We start from the raw sequence: 19,620 nt of genomic DNA on the forward strand, positions 1-19,620 counted from the left end.
AACCACTTGCCCACTTTCCCAACAAACGTTGCCCTAGGAAGTCCCGTCCGTCCATCAAATGATTCATCTCTTATTAGGCGCCCAAAAGAGCTTCCGGCGTCTCTCTCCGGTGATGCCACTCGGCGGCCCCCGAGAGGTATTAGGTGTGCTGGGAGTGGCGCCGTGCGCGCCCGGGGCGGAACCGCCGGCACTGGCACTGGGTCCGTGGTCAGAAGCAGGCGTACCCTGAGCAGCGGCCGGGGCGTGGTGAGGCGCAGAGCTGCCGGTCGTGCTGCTGTGGGGGGCTTGAGCGGAACCGGCGCCGTGGGTGCTGGGATGGTGACCCTGTGAAGGTCCAGCGCTGCCGGAAGAGCCGGGCCGGCTGCTGTGCGGAGCGGCAGCACCGGCATGGGAAGCAGGTTGGCTGCTGCTCGAGTGACCGAGTCGCCCAAAATCGCCAGCGAGGATGCTCAGCACGAAATACGACCACATCTTCTCCCAGTCGTCGAAAACGGCCTTCAACTCCGCGGGAGTCATGCAGGAAAACTCGAGGCTCCAAACGGCCAGTTGGCGGAAACCAATGAGCGTCATGTTGCGTTTGCCAGCCATGATCTGGTAGAACTCGTGCGCGAGAGTCGAGCTGCATGCGCAGGTCAGTCACGGTAATTAAGCAGGTTAAGCGGTGAAACAGGTTGAGCGTCGTCGTGGGAAGAAAAGGGGTTGTTGGCATTCGCCAAAGGACGGCCAGGAGAAGCTTACCGAAAAAGGCCACCGTGGTCCGTGTTGACGCAAGCCACGATGTCGTTGGCGAGTGCGGTATACGCCGAGTGGCCGCCAATCCTAGAGGTCAAGCCGAGGATTTCGTTGGATATGGGGCAGAGCTCTATGCATATGTGCCTAGCCTTCAATTGTTGCATGACCCAGGGGTGCCAGGGCACAGCATAGCCGTGAGCGATGCGCTTAGCGCCAAGGAGGATCGCATCGATGAGATCATGGTCGGCATCGGTACCGTTTTCGAGCGTCTCTCCGCAGTGGAATAGGAAGGGTATGTCCAGGTTTTCGGCTTTACACTTGTGCCGGAACTCGAGAAGCTCCTCGGCAAAGTGCTTCAGGGGGTATTTGTTGCCGTTGCCTTTCTCGCCAACAAGATCGAAGCCTAAGGTAGGAATCATGGTAATTAAGGTAAATTTATTAGTATGTCTATTACACCCGGGAGGACGCAAGGTAGAAAGCCATCTTACCAGCAATGAACTCGGGGAACTTCTTCTTGAACTCAATGCACTGGTTTAGAGCGAATACAATTTTTGGCTTGTCGAACGACCGTGGTGTGCAGTAGATGACCTTAAGCCCCTTGAAAACCTTCCTCTGGTGCCTTAACTGGAAGGCGTTGTAACCCTCAATGATGAGCTCCATCATCCGCTCGTTGCTCATCTGGTCCTTGCCTTCGTCGTCCCACAACTGGTTGCTAGGCATAAAATCAAGTCGGATCTCGGCATATTGGATATTGTCCCTGGCGAATTCTTCCAGGCACGCCTGGGTGTATCGGACGAACGCTGTCTGGTAGTTGAAAAGGCCCTTCATCATTCTGGTTCGCCGATTGAACAGATCCCATGCCCTACAAGGCGACGTAAGCAAAAGCAAGTCGTCAGTTTGCGTTGAGTCGACACTTACCCTGCAGCACACTGGCGCGAATTGTACGCCTCTTCAGCGCTGAACACAAGTTTGCTTAGCAACCATTTATCCACGTCTTTTTCCACTCCTTCTATCTTATGCTGAGGAAATAGCATCCTGAATGTCTTGTAGCTCATCCACCCAGTCTCGCCTCGGTCCTTGAGGTCCTCATAGGTCTTGTATTCCGAGCTCAGGATGTTTAGGTTCCCGAGCGGGTTTTTCTTTTTGAGATTTTGCTCGCTGAGAATGCTGAACCGTATCTTGCATCGTTGGAATGCCTCTTTGTTGGTAAGCGCCTTGGTGCTCCAGATGTACATGTGATCCATTTCCTTGGCGATGTTGAGTAAGAATGATGGGTGACAATTGGCATTGAAGTGGATGTAGAGGTGAGCACCCTTAGGCATCCCCTGGCAGAGCCTGAAGAGTTTGGTCCGCTCGATGATGTTCACATTGTGAAGAAAGTGATTGCTACAGCTCGATGGCTACAAAAGACTACAGCTCGGACTGGCTGTAAGATACGACACCACAGCGGTATTCGCGCCGTGGGCGGTACTCCTGGACCAACTAGTACGGGTCTGCAGAAGTGGTGATAAGATACGTTAATTCTTCCAAGTGCCAGAGGCACTTAGGGATACTATCTAAATATATATCTATAACCCCTGGCTTATTATCCCTATTAGTAGGTCTGTCGGATCTAACCTACTAATAGCTATATACTATAATAGGTACTAGGGTTTGAAAAGAAAAATATAATGACCTATTATAACTTAGTAAATATATTAGTCATTTATCTATAGTAATAATCCTAGTAAGTGTCCTGTTTATCCTCCCTATTATCAAATCCGTCTATCCTTTAGTCCTTCTTCCCGATAGTTCCTAAGTTTATAATGAATATTGACATTACAGACGGACGCTCCTAAGGGGGCTATATAAGTGTTCTAGCCCTAGCCTAGGTATCCCTAACTGGGGTATGGTTACTATAGACTATACTAGTAGCCCTCTTATACGAGGGGCTCTCCTATGCTAGTATATCCGAGTATAGGCGTTTCTAGCTAGTGGCTACAGGTGGTAGCGGGTATGCTACTAGCCTAGTAATCGAGCTTAGGGGAGCACTATATCTAGTAGTAGCTAGTAGAGGTAGGTAAGCTATAGGCTCCTAGCTCTTAGAAGCCTTCTATAGTATAGTAATTACTATAGTATACTTGGTAAGCCGGGCGATTGTTTCTTCTAGCTACTATATCTTCTTATCTACTCCCTTCCTCTAGTTAAGGGTGGCTATATAGTTATTACTTATGATTATAGAAGCCTCCTTTAGTTACCTAAGCTCCTCCTTAACTTGGTTAAGGTCCTTTTTGACATTATTAATAGCCTTATCCTGCCTCTAGACTATAGCTTGACCTATATTAAGAAGGTTAGCCTTAGTAGCTAGGTACTAACGTTTGGCAAAGTCCTTGTTAGTCTCGTTATCCTTAATAGCACTATAGGCTATAGTAATATATATAGGTACTAAGTATAGGCCTTAGTAACTAGTTAGGCCGTAGTAAAGGTAGTTAAGTTTAAATAGGTAGCTATTAACTAAGGTATTACTATCTCCCTTTAGTATATAGATATAGGTTACTAGTAGTTCTTTAGGCTTTAGTATACTAGTAGGTACTATACTAGTAATATAGTAAGCCTTATATATATTCTCTAGCTTTTTCTTAAGGCTATATATAGCTATATTAGCCTTATACGAGTTATTACTAGCCTTTTAGTAGAAATAGCAGATCTAATGGCAGGTACGGATAAGCATTTCCTTGTTATTACGACATTCCTAGTAAGTGTAGGTAAGGTAGTCCTTGATAGGCCTAATTATTATAGTTATAGACGGATATAGTAAGCTAGACTTAATAATATTAATGCTAGTAAAGGGGTTAAACTCTATGCCTATAAGGGTGTTTTCTACCTCCTTAAGGCTATTAAAGGTAATATATATATTATTAAGCCTGCCCTAGGACTTGGCCCCCTCTTCTTCGTCCTTGGGATCCTTTTTAATCCTATAGGCGAATCTACTAGTAGGTGCCCTATGCTATATATACCTAATAGGCGTAGTAGGCTAAGGCGCTAGCTTAGGTGGTTAGAGTGTCAAGTCTGGCTGTAATAAGGCCTAGGCTATTAGGCTAGTAGTAGTATTAGCTATAGTCTTATTGATAACCGATATACTTTCTTTATTACGCTACTTGGTACCCTATAGCATAGCTATAGGTAAGTTAGTATATATATATAGGTATATGGTCGTATCTTAGGTAGCATTAGTAGGGCTAGACTCTTGGTAGTCCTACTCTAGTTAAGTTATATCCGATTCGTAGGACAGGAAGTCGGTAGGCTCGAGTGTCGGAATTGCCTAGCATATAGTTAGTAGCATCAGAGGCCTCTTCTTGTTTACTATATCCTATACCTTAGTAATAGCGACCTTGATTAGTAATAGAGGGGTTAGTATAGTATCCTTATCTATAGGAATGTCAGGGAAGGCATTAGCTAGCTACTTATACTAGTGTGCCTTGATCATGTCGATAGGGACCTACCTAGTTTTACTAATACATTAGGTATACGTAACTATATAGGTGCCCCTTGTCTTATATACTATATTACTATTAATAGTATAAGGCTAGAATCCTCCCTATAGGTTTAAGGTCTTATAATGCTTAGCAAAAAATAGCGCTAGTATAATATAGTCATTATTATTATTAGTAGCTTTATATAGGTTAACTATAATAGAGGTACCTATAATAATACTAAATAGTATTACCTTTATATTACCCTTGATCTTGATAAAGGCAAATTTAGCCTCTAGATAGGGAATCTTAATAGCGTCGTCCTTATCTACGCCATAGAAGGTCTTATAGTTAGCTATAGTCATTTGCTCTCCCTATAACTAGCGGCTATTAACGAAGTGGTATATAGCCAATAGGCAAACTACCTTATACTTGCTTTTACTTATATAGACCGTATTAATTACGCTTCCGGGGACCTAGGCTATAGCACCTGTCTTACTATCATAATACCATTTGACTATAGCATCCTCTAGAAACTATAGGTATAGAGGGTTAAAAGTGTTATAGGTGACACTACAAGGGGTATTGGCGACTCGAGGGGGTATATACCATAGGTTATACTATAGTATATTAGGATCTTTACCCTCGAAGGCTGTAGCCGCCTCTTTATAGCGTACTCGGACCGGGCTACCTATTGCTAGGTCATTACGGAATTCCTCCTCGGCACCTAGGTTAGCCGTAAAGCCTATACCGCTTTCTAGTATTGTATCTAGGTTCTTAAGGAGATCTTAGACATTGCTATCTACCGGGGTATTATTCTTACTTATAGGGCTGGAGTATATACCTAGTGTAGGCGTAGGTATAGCCTATGCCTGGTTAGATGCCTCTATAGCTATCTGCTTCTTCCGCTAATTAATAGGCGTAAACGTGGTAGCTAGGGTGTCGGCTACTTCGATTATTATTACTAACTACGATATAGGTATATCTTGCTAGCTAACCAGAGGCTCGTTTCCGGTAGCTAGGCTTGTTACTATAGCTACTACTACTGCTATAGGCCTTGGCGCCTTTGGTAGCCTGTTTATCGCTTTTTCTAGCCTTGCTTCTAGATTTAGCCATTATAACTAATAGAATTAAGCTATTCTAGGTTGACAAACTTAGTAAAAGTCGCGAAAGAGTGTGGTTTTCTTATATATACGATAGAATAAAGTAAAAGGTAGTAGGAAAATACTCTCTAAGGCCTCCTTTTGATAGAAATAATAATACATAAGCTATAGGAGATAGCTATATAGTTATATTGATAGAAAAGGCTAGCGTTAAAGAGTTTGAAGGTTAGAAAAGAAGATAGTTATTAAAGAAATTATAGAAGAATTAAAGAGGTTCGAAAAGCTAGAAAATAGTAGGAAATCTAGGGGTTTTTATAGTTTTCAAGCAGGGCTTTTAAAGATAGGATAAAAGAAGGCTTAAGCTATTAGTATTTAGCCCTACTATACTAAATAGGTAGGTTGTTTAGCCCTATTCACTAAATAGTTAGGTTGTTTGGTAGCTAACTAAGCTAGATATACAGTTTAAAGTAGCCTATATATAGTAAATAGTAGAGTTTAGAATGAAAGTAGCGATAAAGATAATAGTATAAGGAATAGTAATAGGTTTTCTGGTATTAAAATAGATTTAGGGTAGCCTATTAAAGGTATATATCTCTAGGTATTATTTAGCTTCTTCCTAGCTAGGCACGATACCCTAGGTCTAGCTAGAAGTCTTCTGCTTTAGGGGTTAGCCTCGTTTCTTTCTAGGTAGCGGTTGAATCTAATGGCGATTTATATATTCCTAGATTAATTCGCTAGAAGTGGCCTCTAGTTTACTCTAGGGAAGCTACTAATCGTCCTTTACGTTAAATCCAAGCTAGCGAACAAGGTATTCAACCCTTAGGCGCTTCTTTCTACGTATACGGTAGTCGATAATCTTCTCGATCCTCTAGTATTCCTTACTATTAACCAAGATTGGCTATAGCGGTGGTATGGTTCTTTTGAACGGATTAGGACCTTATTTAACGTGGTAGAGTTAAGCAACGGATACGACTAGATAGACCTTCTAGGACTTAGGAAAATCTAGCTTGTAAGCTAGTTTTCCTACCCTTTGCTTGATTTTAAATAGTCCTACTCTCTAGGCTAACTATTTCCTATTAGGTTTGCTAGGTAAATAGTATCCCTTGTATAACTATAGCTAAACGGTGTCCCTAACTTCGAATTTGGTAGGTATATACCTCTAGTTATACCGTAATTTGGCTAGTATTATAGCCTGATTAATTATTTCATTGGCTTCGGCCTGGTGTTACTTATATAGGATTTCTAAGGCTTTACGCCTACTAGTTCTAGCAGTCTTCTTACTTAGGATATCTAGTACTAAGTATAGTTTAAATCTATATACTAGTTTATTTAGAGATCTCCTAATACTAGTAACTAGAGTATTATTAAGGTAATGCTATAGGGCTAGTAGGATTTTAATCTATAAGCGGTTAGAATTGACTATAAAGTTTATTTGTAAAGTAATTTCTATAGTTTGGTTTGTCCGTTCGGATTGCCTATTAGTTTAAGGATAGTAGGCTATAGAAAATAGCAGCTTAGTTCCTAGTAATATAAATATTTCCTTCTATAAGTCAGACGTAAACTTAGGGTTACGATTACTAATGATTTAAGCTGGTATTCCCTAGTCGGTAAATATCTAGGTCCTTAGAAGAATAGTTACCTATTCTTTAGCTATATACGTCCGGCGGCCGGCTACGAGAAGCTTCTTCTTACTAAACTTATACGTCACGGTATAGAGTATATCTGCTAAGGTATAGCCTTCGAGTGACTAGAGGGTGCTGGTGGTTAGCGCTGGCGGCAAGTTGGTAATAAAGTCTATAGCTACCGTATAGAATGGTATTAGCTAGGTACGAATAGGCTAGAGTTCCCCTGGTGGTAGGTTATAGTTAGTCGAGTTTGCCTGATATACCTTATAGTGCTATATAAACTTTAAAACCTTCTAGGCCTTCCTATAGAAATGAATAACTATAAGCTCGTTTATTATCTTATTTTCACCGAAATAGTATATGTTATTATAAACCATCTAAAGGACTTAGTTAATATAGTTTTCTAATAGGTAGAGTCTTCTTATACTATCAAAGTCTATATAGAAAAGTAGCCTATTTATAAGTTCAAATAGTCCTATAGGTAGTTTTAGCCATTTACGTTTTCTAGCTCTGGCGTAGTCATTTCTAACCAAGTCTTTCTCATTTTCGCGGAGGGCTTAGTAGATAGCTTTATACTTCTAGTCCTTAGGATAGCTAGCGATGATCCTAGCCCTAAATTCATCGCTAAGTACCGGTTCTGTAATAGTTATATCTATTATAAAGGTATTAGTATCCTAGTAATCGCTCTAGATATCTCTAAGCTTATCTACTAGGCTATTCTTAACCTTTAGATTATTCTACTCCTAGGTAGGTAACCTTAATAGTATATCAGGTATTATATTTAGCGTCCTAGGGATATAGAAGATATTAAGGTTAAATCCTAATAGATAATTAGCTATATTTGCTAGTTTTAGGTTAGCCTTAGCTAGATCTATTATAATTAGGGACATATACTTTACTATCCCTTTCGTTAGGGTATAGTTAGTAAGGATATTAACTAGGTGTCTATTTGACTATACTATCTTCTAAAGTTTCCTAATTACCTAGATAAGTATAGTAATTTCTACCTCTATAGATCTATAGCGCTTTTCTACGTTAGTAGTTACTCTTAATATAAATAGGATAGGCTATACTTCACTTAAAGGAATGTCCCTACCAGGGATTTTCTTACTATCCTAGTTACCCTTAAGCTAGAAAGCGATAACGCTATAGCCGTCACGGTAGGCGTCTAGCTTAAGGAATAGCGGTTTTTCGGGGCGGTGATAATAGAGGAACTCCTAGTTATACAAGTGCTCCTAAAGTAACCTGAAGGATTTAAGTTCTTCCTTGGTTAGGGTGAATTTGACAGCAGAAGTGACCGCTTTCCGGGCTCTTTTAGCTTTCCTAGGCTTAAGCTTTCCTTCTTTCCGTACTATAGCTATTAGAGCCGTCTTTCGTGCCTAAAGTGGCCTTGCTTTTACATCAAACCACAGAATGCCCTTCCTTAGCTAACTAGCTATTCTGAGGTAGTGCTCTAGACTATTAAGTATATCTAGGAACTTTAGCTTCTTAAAGGCGGCGATGCGGTCGTCGGTTTTGGCGATGCCTTTACTATTTATAACATACTTAAGGAGCCTTATAGCCGGGTAGCCTATAAATGATTTAGGTACGCTAATATATATATAGGCCTTATCAAGGATTTTATAAACGGTATATAGGTATTTAAGGTATTTTTCCTTGGTTTTACTAAAGATGATAATATTGTCGATATATGCCCTAATAAAATAGTAGTATTTTAGGAAAAGTCTATCTATATAATATTATATAAAGGCTAGTATATTCTTAAAACCTATAAGTACTATGTTTAATTTTTCTAGGCTATAATAGCTTATAATGACTATATAGTTACTATACTCCTTGGTTATAGGGAGCTAGTAGGAAAATCCTAAAGTATCTAAGGCTATAAAGAACTTGTTACTAACTATAGCGGCTATAATGTCATCCTGGTTAGGTAGGGGATAAATATCTAGGACTATAATTATATTTAACGGTCGTAGGTTAACTATACTTCGGCTTTTCTTGACCTCTACCCTAGGCTTTTTAGAAACTTTCCTCTATATAATAAAGGCTAGGTATATAATTAGGGTAGGTTTATCTATAAAAGTAAATCTCCTGGATGCCTAGAGTTGGTTGTAATGCTTATTAAGGGCTTTACGGTCTTTAAGCCCTATTAGGTATAGTCTAACCGTATAGACTTGCTTTTACCATCTGTTAACTAGATTGATTTATATCTTCTAGTGTTCTAGTATTAGTACAATTCCCCTATCCTAGTATAGGTTATATTTATCTAGAAGTTCCTTTACCTTAAGTGTAAATTCGGGATTTATATTAGCTATACTAACGCTATCCTTACTTTTAATAGCTAGAATGTCGTTAGGTTTCTCGATACTATATAATAAGGTATAAAAACTTATTACGTTTAGTAGAAGTTCCTAGTTACCGTTAGCCTTTTCCTAGTAGTATAGGTACTAGGCTTCTTCTAGCCTTCTTTTTAACTCTTACTTAGTAATTCCATCCTAAACCTCAGCCTATATATCTTCTATATCCGTTACGCTAATCTATATTACGATATCCTCTCCTAAGTATTCTAATAGATAGCTAACCTTATCCCCTTTTTAGATAATTATAGGGGCATTAGTATCATTTCGGACGATTATTACCCTTAGGGTATACTAGGTAACTATAACGTCCTAGATTCCTTCTTAGCTAGTAGTAAAGTAGAAGTACTTATTCTCTAAGAGGTTATTAGGCAATAGAATGAAGTATATCTTAAGTAACTAGGTAGAGTATATAGGTATAATAGTATACTAGGCGGCGGTGACTTTCCAAGAGATAGGCTTAAGGTTCTTTTTTATAACGTCCCTATAGACCTTTATATTAGCTAATAATCTAAAGGTATAGATGCCCTTGACAAAGTCAATCTTAATACCGTAAGTAGTTATAAAGTCAGTACCTAGTAGTATCTTTAGAGCAAGTTTATCGATAACATTAGCTATAATATAGATATATCTATCAATTGGCGTATTCTAGGCCTCTCTTAGGATATAGAAGTCAAACTCGACCTACTCGCTAATCGTAGTCCTTAAATTAACTCCTTTAAGAGTATAGGACTTGCCCTTAATCTATTAGGGGTTCTTTACCTATTAGGAAATTTATATCTGATCGACTAGGTTAGTTAAACTACCTATATCGAAATAGATATCTATAGTCTGGTCTCCTAAGTTAGCTTAAACCGGAATGTATAGGTAAGATGTCTTTTTTAGCCGGTAGAAGGGTATTTCTATACTTAGGTTGGCTTCTACCACTTGGCTAGGTTCGAAGGAGAGGAGAGCGGTTTCCTATTATTATAATTCCTTAGTTAATTCTAACGGTATAGCTACTCCTTCTATAAAGTCCTACTCTACCTAGGGAAGGTCCTCCTTTAGTAGTTTAGGTAGGCGTAGTTTCTTTCCGTAATCCTAATATAGGTAGCGGTATAGCGCTCCTTAGCTTATAAATGACTATTTACAAAGCCTATAGACATTGCTATCTTCCTAGATATAGTCTTCCTTAGTGGTACTAAAGAAGTATACCTCTCTATTATTATTATCTCTATTAGTCTTGAATTTATAGTTACTAATTAGGAGATAGCTAGCGGCTTTAAGCTCCTTATATTTAGCTTCGGCTTTCTTATCCTTATTAGATACTACTATAGTATTATAGTAGTAGTAGGTACTATCCTTGTTAATATACTTCTAGCTATAGCGGTAGAACCGTCTAAAGTAGGGATTCTGTTTACTATATCTACCCTTTTCCTAGGCTCTAGTACCCTATAGGCGGCCATTTCTAACTTGGTCGTTACACTCCTTTGGTTAAGACTCCTAGTTATAGCTTTAGAATTGCTCCTCTTATAGGAGATACCTACGTTTCTATTCCTCCCTTCTCTTATAATGGTTAGTCTAGTACTACTAGCCTTAATTACCCTTTTAAGGGTTAGTATATAACTAATTAGCTTATTTCTTATTAGTATTATCGCTATTATTACTACTAGTCCTATCCGAGGTATTATTAACATTAAATATAGCTACCTTCCTTAACCTCTTTTCGGCTCTAAGTTCCTCTAAGAGGGCTTCCTATTTTTTAGAGGTATAGAGGAGGTATTAGTTAATAGTATCTATCTCGTATAATTTAGGGTAGAGCTTATAGAGTAAGGGAGTTATTATTAACTAGAGTCTAGTCAAGAGCTAGTAATTCGTCTTATCTCCTTAGACTTAGGTATAATAGAAGAAGTCTATAGTAAATTTATAGATAGATTTACCTAAGGTTAGGTTATCTTTAATATAGCTATTTTAAACTAGCTATTGACCTACTTAGTTAAACTAGATACTAAATTATTCCTTAATCCTTTAGAGCTATATCTCTATACTTAGGTATAAGGTCTCCTTCTTAGTTAGCGATAGTTATTACTTATATTATTATAAAGCTAACCTATAGAATAATACCTATAGGTTATTTTATAAGAGAAGTTCCTTAGAAACGTTTCCTCTAACTATATTATAGATACATTTAATCTAGAGATTAATATTAATATAGTAATAGATCTTCTTATAATAGAAGATTAGCTAACCATTTATAATCTTTCGGTCGGTATCTAGCTAAAGTAGGCTAATATTAGTAATCTTCTAGGCTTAGTCTATCGCTAGTTATAGGGCTATATATACTAGCTATAGCTAAAGGGAACTAATATTTACTTAGTTAGTTATAGTGTTCTAAAGAAGTCTAACTATTACCCTCTAGAGCAGTTTTATAATTATTTCCTCTATTAGGTCTAGTAATAAAAGAGGTACTTATCCCCTTATAAGGTTATCCCCTACTAGTATTAGTATTATTATTAATAATCCTTTTATTGGTTAGACTATTAGCTAGAGGTTTTATAATAACCCCTACTAGGATTCTTCCCTTTCTAGAAGTTCCCTTAGTATATTAGTTATAATTATAGTTTAAATAGCTTTACTAGGTCTACTTAATATCTAGTTACCTTATCTACTTAGACTTACTAAGCTTAGCTTAGGCCTTAAGGTCTCTAGTAGATCTAATAAGCTAATAGATAGAGTTATCCTTTATAAGGTAGTTTCTAATGGTATAGTAAATTACTAGACTAGGTCTTTAGGACTTAGCATTTTCGGGGTCTCTAAGGGTCCCCTATACTAGCTTTCCTCCTAAACTTATACTTCTAATATAGTTCTTGCTACTAGTAGTAATAATAGAATAAGAGCTTTATTCAAGAGCTAGGGAAAGAGTCTTATAAAATGCCTAATAAGTCCTTTTAAAGTATAGTCATTAAGAGTCTATAATTCTAGGTAATCCTTGTCTATTAGATAGTTATAAAAGTCCTAGGTATAAGTAAAGTAGTTATTAACCTCCTCGAGAGATACTACTAGCTTAAGGAATTAAAGGTCTATTAGAGAGAGCTTCTAAACCTAATACTAGTAGGCGTTCCTAATGACAAAGTAGTAGGTCTAATACGCTTACTATAGTTTAGACTCGTTTATTAGTTCTTAATAGTATTAATGTTACCGTCGTTTTTAACCGTTTAGGCGTCTACTTGGAGCAGAGGGGTATAGTCGCTTGACTCGGGTAAATAGTCTCCTATAACGTTCGAACGTAAATGGTAATAAAGATTATAGATTCGAACCGGTAGTAGGTACCACTTACTATAGCTCGATGGCTATAAAAGACTATAGCTCGGACTGGCTATAAGATACGATACTATAGCGGTATTCGCGCTGTGGGCGGTACTCCTGGACCAACTGGTACGGGTCTATAGAAGTGGTAATAAGATGCGTTGATTCTTCTAAGTACTAGAGGTACTTGGGGATGCTATCTAAATATATGTCTATGACCCCTGGCTTATCATCCCTGTTGGTAGGTCCGTCGGATCTGACCTACTGATAGCCATATGCTATAATAGTGATCGCCGTAAAAATGTGGATGCGCCTGGCCAAGCGAATTGGTTTCCGAGCCCCTGTAATAGGTGTCTATATCGTGCTGTTTCATAAGCTGGAGGGTGCGGTCTGCTCTTAGTTCCAGGTCTGTTGGGCGATTATACAGGGAAGCATTCTTGATCGCCGCTTCAAAACCCATTTTTAATTCCCTGTCCAATGCCTCCTCGCGGTCATGGAGATATTTCTTCAAAGCATCTTCGACACGTTGCTTTGCATTGTTGCTTGGTACAGCATGGCTGACTGTGGTTCCTTGCCGGTGCGGCTTATGGCTGGCGGTGGAGTTACTTGCATTGGAGGCCATGGCGATGTCTCGTCTAATCACAAGACGACAGTCGACAGGGGAATGGACGAAAGCAAGGCCGGGCGATAGAGCGTAAAGGCGCGGGAGAGGCTCGAGGAAAATCTCAAGGTATCGGGGCAACTTCGAGGGGTTGCGGCAACAGTGCTTAAAACATTATGCAAGGGGTCCGGAGTTTGAGGCAGGTCCGTTCATGTTCGTGAGCAGGAATGTTAGTAGCAGAAGCTCGAGACGTGTGAGGGGGGCGTGCTCACCATACCTGTGGACACGGGGGTTTTACTTTCTCGCGGGATCCAACTCGTTCGATCCTGCGCGCAAGTCTGTCCTCTGAAACGCGCCGAGCTTGTTTCCAAATTGTGCCAACAGCGGGAAAGCCTACCCCCAACAAGATAACAACTGCCAAGCAATCTGACGTTTTTGCTTTCAAGCTACCTTGCAGCGGCCGTGATATGTTATGGAAACCCAGCAAGCGGTCTTCAGTTGGAGAGCAGGTTGGAAGCTTCCTCTCAACGTGCCGCCTAAGTTGTTGCAGGTTAAGGAGCGCCCACCAGAAATGGGTGACATCTTATTCAACAATAGGCCAGTCCATCCATGACTGCTCGTTGCCGGGGCATGAGGCTGCTGTTGTCAAGTTTCAAGCAACGCCACATAATCTTTGTCGGCGATGGCGGGTGGCGTGACCATGATGGCAGGATTGAGACTCAATCCTTAAGTCGGAGAGTTTTGAGTGGGCGTTAGAGATTAACAGTAAGCGGCCATGGCCGCCTACATCGCCGCATCCACTCGCCATCCTCTTGGCTGTGGCCCCCAATATTATACTATATGGCCACCCCGCCTCCTATTATCACCGAAGTCGAGACATTAATATGCAAGTCACCGACCGTACTCCATGCTCCGTGGAGAACTGAAGTGAAAACTTTTTGGATTCTACGTTCTGGGTGCCGATCCGACAGGACAGAGATGTGTAGACGTCTCTTGGGAAAAAGAGAGCCAAAGAGGGATTGAAGGGACTTGAAGGGACGGTTAATTATGCTGAGCGTCGACCGCTGGAACAGTTGGTTAGGTAGGTAATTAGTGCGTCCGGCCGCGGTGCCCTGCCGCTAGCCCTTCCTAGCGGCAGTCATAAGGCACGGTTTACACTACGCCGCGTTGTGTTGCTTAGTTATTTTAAGCAGTCTCAGCATTAAGTTATGACCCCTATTCTTGGCGTTGCTCCTGCTGCTGTGGGAAATTCGTCACCACAGCGGGTCCCCGACAATTTCAGCCAGCAGGGGAAACCGTCTTTTCTCGATTTCGATGTTGGCACTTTAGCCATGCTGGAGCGTACCCGTAATTACGGGTTTTACTCTTTGCAACCAGTCCGTGCCGCGATCCACATGTTATTAATTACGCGAAGTCAGCCTCGGATCATCAAACACGCCGCGTTCGCCAGTTCTTAGGTGACCTGACCAAACCCCTTGTACTTGAGCTGACCAAACCCCCTGTTAAGCAAGCTCGCTTAAGCTGACCTGACCAGACCAAAACTTCAAATTTTTTAGACTGGTCAGGTCAACTTCATCCCTCCCCACAATTCTTAAAGAATATAATTAAATGCTTTATAATGAATTCTAAATCAATTTAATAAAACTATAAAGATTAGTTATTAGATTTTATTACTTTTAAAATTAATATATTTAAAAAGTCTTTTAAAACTAGTTTAGAACTAGTTTAGAATTAATTTAGAATTATTTTAAGACTAAATTAAAACTAATTAAAAAAGTAATTAGAATTAATTCTAAAATAAAGCTCTAAAAATAGTAAATTATATATATTAGGTAAGATTATATAATCTATAATAAAATTAATTTAGAATCGATTTAGAATTAATTCCCTATTTTTTAGAATATTGGTCAGGTCAGCTTAAGCGAGCTTAAGCGAGCTCGCTTAACAGGGGGTTTGGTCAGCTCAAGTACAAGGGGTTTGGTCAGGTCACCTATATACCCGCGTTCGCAAAGCAGCGCTGTCTCAACCCCGGACGTGAAAAGAACCGGTCCTCGAAGCGATCTCCATCTTTAACGGCCGTCGCCAGCTATCGAGCCAGAAGCGACCAATTCACTGACGACGCTGGTCCAGGGGAAGAAAATACCGCCGGAAGCTGTTGTAGTTCGACCCCGGGTCAGAGCCTCGCCACTCGAGTCGTGTCATCTTGTGGATAAATACGTCGAGTCGGCGGCGGCGGCGGCGGCGCGATGTGAGTTTCCAAACAATGAGCTGGAAGAGGGAATGCATTCGCACGCGGTCCGGCGTCTTTCTTGCGACGGGAGCGATGTCGGGGATGCTGTTGCCGAAACGGGATATTGGAGAGTGTCTGATCAATTAATTACCTAAAGTACGTACTGTACTCCGTACATGCATTATTAATCAATTAGTTGTTGGGGCGCCACAGCGATGCTTGTGATGGATCATGGATCAGTACCGACCGACCTGTGGTGGCAGATGCCCCGTTTTCCAGGCAAGGCCATGGGAACTGCTGCCTGCCAGCATTCGAGTGAGCTGATTGGCCTCACAATGGTCCTAACTCGAACCGATCACCTAATTGTGATTTCGCGGTCCGCATGATGAATACTTAAGGTGATTAATCAATTAGTCCCCGTCACGGACTCCCCGTCACGGACTCGCAGCTAAATATTTATTAGCTGTGTCTCAGCATTTGCCGTTCAGCAGAGAATCCCGTCTTTAAGGAACATATGATCACTGCAGGCCTCGAAACCGATTTTTGCTGTGACAGAGTGGTCAGTTGATGCCGTCGCCGACGCCAGGCATGGAGATTGTTTCACCCGAGATCGAACGCTTGAAGTAGCAGGGAGCCCCAAAGAATGCCACGATACGGAGGAGCGGGTAACTATGTCCCATGCTTTATATATGTGCTTGCTTGTTTTCAGTTATTACCTCAAGTTTGAACAGTTTCGAGTGTCGCACCTTTGTTATGGCTCGCCGACTTTCCGATCCTGGTGTTTAAATGTCGGACCGACGGCAATCTGACTGCCTAATTACTAGGCAGCTACCCGACTGTGTTCGTCGGATCTGAAACATTACTCCGTACCTGACAACAATTCCCACAGTGGCGATGCATGCTTGGTGTTTGGAACATGTTGCCGCAGATCAATACCCAGGTACCGTGCGGCATATGTAAGTTCTTGACAACTTTTACCGATGGGCAGTACTTGTTGAGGGCTGCTTACCCTGATTATCTTCCGACCAGCATCCATTAATTCAATACGTATTAGATTCCTACGTTCTGAACGGATACGACGTCTAGAGTATTATACAGATATATTATTTAGAAAACAAGACAGGTTCGATTCTCCGACGGAGACGGCTCAGGTTCCCAAGGTTGATATCAGCATCACTCTCGAATCAACCTGCGGAGCCGAGTGATAAACAACACCATCGGGTATTAATTAATTAAGCCACCGCTCCTCCTCCTCCTTGCCTAACTAAGGTAAATATATTTAATCGAGCTTGGGTTGCCACCTGATAATAGTTCCGGCCGCCTCCGGGCTGCCGGCCGCCTTGCGGAACGCCTGCATCAGGGCGATGCCCGCCCGCGCGCTCGCGCCCTCCTCGACCTGCCGGGCGAAGAAGGCGTCGCTGTCGGCCGCGCGGATCGACCTCTTGCGCTGCTTCTCGGCGGGCGTCGCCGCCGACGCCAGGTTGGCCCGCCGGTTGGCCTCGATCTCCTCGAGGTGCCGCACGCGCGAGAGGTACCGCTCGGCGCGCTGCTTGCGGATGTGCTCCGACGGCCCGACGCGCTCGAGCACGAAACGCGCCACCCCCCGGAGCGCCAGGAAGACGTGCTCGCTGACGAAGATGGTGAGCGGCAGCCCCCACCACGCGCCTCCCCCGCCTCCCCCGCCTCCCCCCCGGCCGCCGCTGCCGTACAGGTGCACGATGGCGCCCGTCGTGATGCTCCCCGCCCACGCGAGGAGGTCGAGCGAGGCGATCCAGGGGCCGATGCCGTCCGTCCGGACCGGCGCGGGGCGCTGGTGGGCGTGGACCAGCTTGAAGAAGTCGGTGCGCAGCTCGATGATGTTGTTGACGAGGAAGCCGGCCGAGACGAGCGGCCAGGCCGGGGAGAAGAGCGCGAGGAAGCCGAACTGCAGGACGATCTCGGCGATGTCGTCCTGCACGTTGTACGGCTCCAGCGCCGCCTGCCTGCGGGCGCTCTCGAGGAATTCGGCCTCGTTCGGGTCGTCGTTTGCGATGGACGACAGATCCGAGTGCCCGGCCCCCCTCTGGTGGCGGTAGTGGCGGTACCATTCCAGGGACTTGCGTTTGAGCACGGGGAGCAGGTTCTCCTCGAAGAAGGAGGAGATCTGGCCTGTCACCGTCAAAGCCACGATCTCGGTCCGGAGCCGGTCGCCATCCGCCTGCCGGGTCTGCCCGTGGCCGATATACCCCGACACGTAAGGCCCGGCAATCCTGATCGCCAAGGATTCGAGAAGAGGAATGATCCGGTTGCCAAAAGGAACATACACGAAAGCGGTGATGAGGATCGGAAGGTAGTTGGTGATGCTCTGGAGAAAGAAGAGCTTTTGCGTGCGCGACATGTCGTACGTGTCTGCGGTCCTGTGGTTCTCATGGTCTGCGATGAAGGTGGCAATGGCTTCGAGGTAGCCGGTGACTTGCGGAAGGGCGATGCCGAGCAAGATCGTCGGAACGTATTCCTGTTGACTGATCGTTGGAACGGGCACGTCTTGACGATGCTGCAAGGGCGCTCAGGCAGGCACTTGGACTTACAATCGCATCCCTGTACGGGCCATCGTAAGCCTCCGAAATAAGGGTCTCGAGAGCGAAAATCCCTAGAATGATAACGCCCAAGATGACAACAGCGGTGACCATGAACGGGATCTGCAGCAGCAGCCGCAGCATTTGCTTCCTTTTCGGATAGTAATGCTTTCTCCTGCCGGTACTGTCTACAATGATCTTTTGCCATCTGTACTGGGGGCGAGTAATCTTCACGGCACCGACGCCTTTGACATCCCATCTGATGCTCAGGTCGACCTGCCGGACTTTCCAGTACTCGAGGAAGACGGTGCACCAGACGGTAGTGAGTATAGCAAAGGTGAGGGAATAAGCGGGCAGGAACTTCCAAGCAACAAGTCCGCTTATCGCCGGGAATGTAAGGAAGACGACGTAGTCTTGGATAAATGCGTAGTAAAAGGCGACCTGAGAGAATAAGCTATCAGCATAAATCAGGATCGGGGGACCAGGCCAACAGCGCGAGAGGCGAGTCACCTTGGTGCCGAAGAGATTTCGGATGCGGTCGAGGTCGTCGCTCGTTAGCCAGAGCCGACTGCTTAGGTGTCTCAACAGAGCCAAGTTGGCGGGTTCATTATGTAGGGGGAAGACGCCATCGACATTCTGCCACTGGCCGAATCCGGGGATGATGCCAGCTCCGCCGTTTGATTTGGGCCAGGTGACCAGGTGATACACGGAGAGAACATCCTCAGCCTCAAAGGCGCCATCGACAACGGTATCCTTTCCCCCTCCGGGATGCGTCTGAACAACGCCGTACAGCCAGTCCTTGAGTCTGCTGTGGTCTTAGCAAAGCCGTGGAGAGTAGGAGGTAGGGGTCGGAGAGAGGGAAACAAGGCTCACCGGGAATTGTAAACATAACTTCCCAAGAGGTTTCGTGGTGCCTTGACAAAGATAAGAAGAGTCTGGCCACGGCCAGATCTCAGTTCTGTCTGGAGACCCACCGATTCGAGGTCTTCGACGAGGAGAGTGATCTCCTTGTTCGCGATCTCGGGATCTGTACCCGGTAAGGCAGAGAGGGTCAACTGGTGGCCAAGTCAAGGCAGACAACTCACCAACATATTTAAAGTTGTAGACGATGACGTATTTATCGTTGTATGTCTGTGTTTCTCCTGGCATCGACGATTGCCCAGCAATGGGTTGGTGCTCCATCACTGAGTGTTCATCAGGGGCCGAATATCAGAAGCCTTGTTTAATTACCAGACCAGAACAGTCACCCCTTGTCTTGATTAAGCATCCAGGAACATCTGAACGTCGGAGAGGGAAGGAAAAATCGAAGCATATCAAATCGTGGGAGATGAGCCGTTTATGAGGAGTCAATTCCTTCTTGGTCTCGAAATGAAGAAAAAAGGAGACTCGAGACAAGTCATCGATCACAATGCCGCCAACACGTCAGCAGACCCACACTGTGGAGAGGAATTCACGAGCAACCAGCAGGGTCAACAACGGCGACAAGTCCTCTTGTGACATGAAATACATTTACCTTCACCACTGCTCAGATCAGGAGACTATGTTCGACGGAAGGAGACACTATCACCAAGAAAAGACATCAAACAACATATCAGGCAAAACAAACCACAACAAAGATCTGTTGTTTCCGACATATCCGAGTCGTCTTGGCAAGCCGCGCTTAAGGGAATCAAAGTCTCG

At 43.3% G+C, this 19,620-nt stretch overlaps 2 protein-coding genes across 2 annotated transcripts; both read right to left on the reverse strand.

Moving 5' to 3' along the window:
* Window positions 1-73: 73 nt before the first annotated feature.
* P884DRAFT_198024 (uncharacterized protein) lies at window positions 74-2,132 on the reverse strand (the record flags this gene model as incomplete). The annotated part of the gene is made up of 6 exons (XM_069438117.1): window positions 74-118; window positions 192-196; window positions 324-619; window positions 739-1,135; window positions 1,221-1,564; window positions 1,651-2,132. Coding segments are annotated over 6 exons (1,569 nt in total), but the record flags the coding sequence as incomplete, so codon positions are not given.
* A 14,532-nt stretch (window positions 2,133-16,664) lies between these two features.
* On the reverse strand, window positions 16,665-19,332 carry P884DRAFT_241595 (calcium-activated chloride channel-domain-containing protein; the record flags this gene model as incomplete). Its single annotated transcript, XM_069440227.1, has 5 exons — window positions 19,026-19,332; window positions 18,814-18,967; window positions 18,451-18,745; window positions 17,953-18,381; window positions 16,665-17,879 (listed from the first exon to the last, which is right to left on the reverse strand). The coding sequence occupies exons 1-5, from the start codon at window positions 19,120-19,122 to the stop codon at window positions 16,665-16,667; spliced, it is 2,190 nt and encodes a 729-aa protein (XP_069298560.1). The 5' UTR covers window positions 19,123-19,332.
* Between the last annotated feature and the right edge of the window lie 288 nt (window positions 19,333-19,620).

The sequence above is a fragment of the Thermothelomyces heterothallicus genome, assembly GCF_042370625.1.
Source record: "Thermothelomyces heterothallicus CBS 202.75 unplaced genomic scaffold P884_scaffold_8, whole genome shotgun sequence".
NCBI classification, from domain to species: Eukaryota; Fungi; Ascomycota; class Sordariomycetes; order Sordariales; family Chaetomiaceae; genus Thermothelomyces; species Thermothelomyces heterothallicus.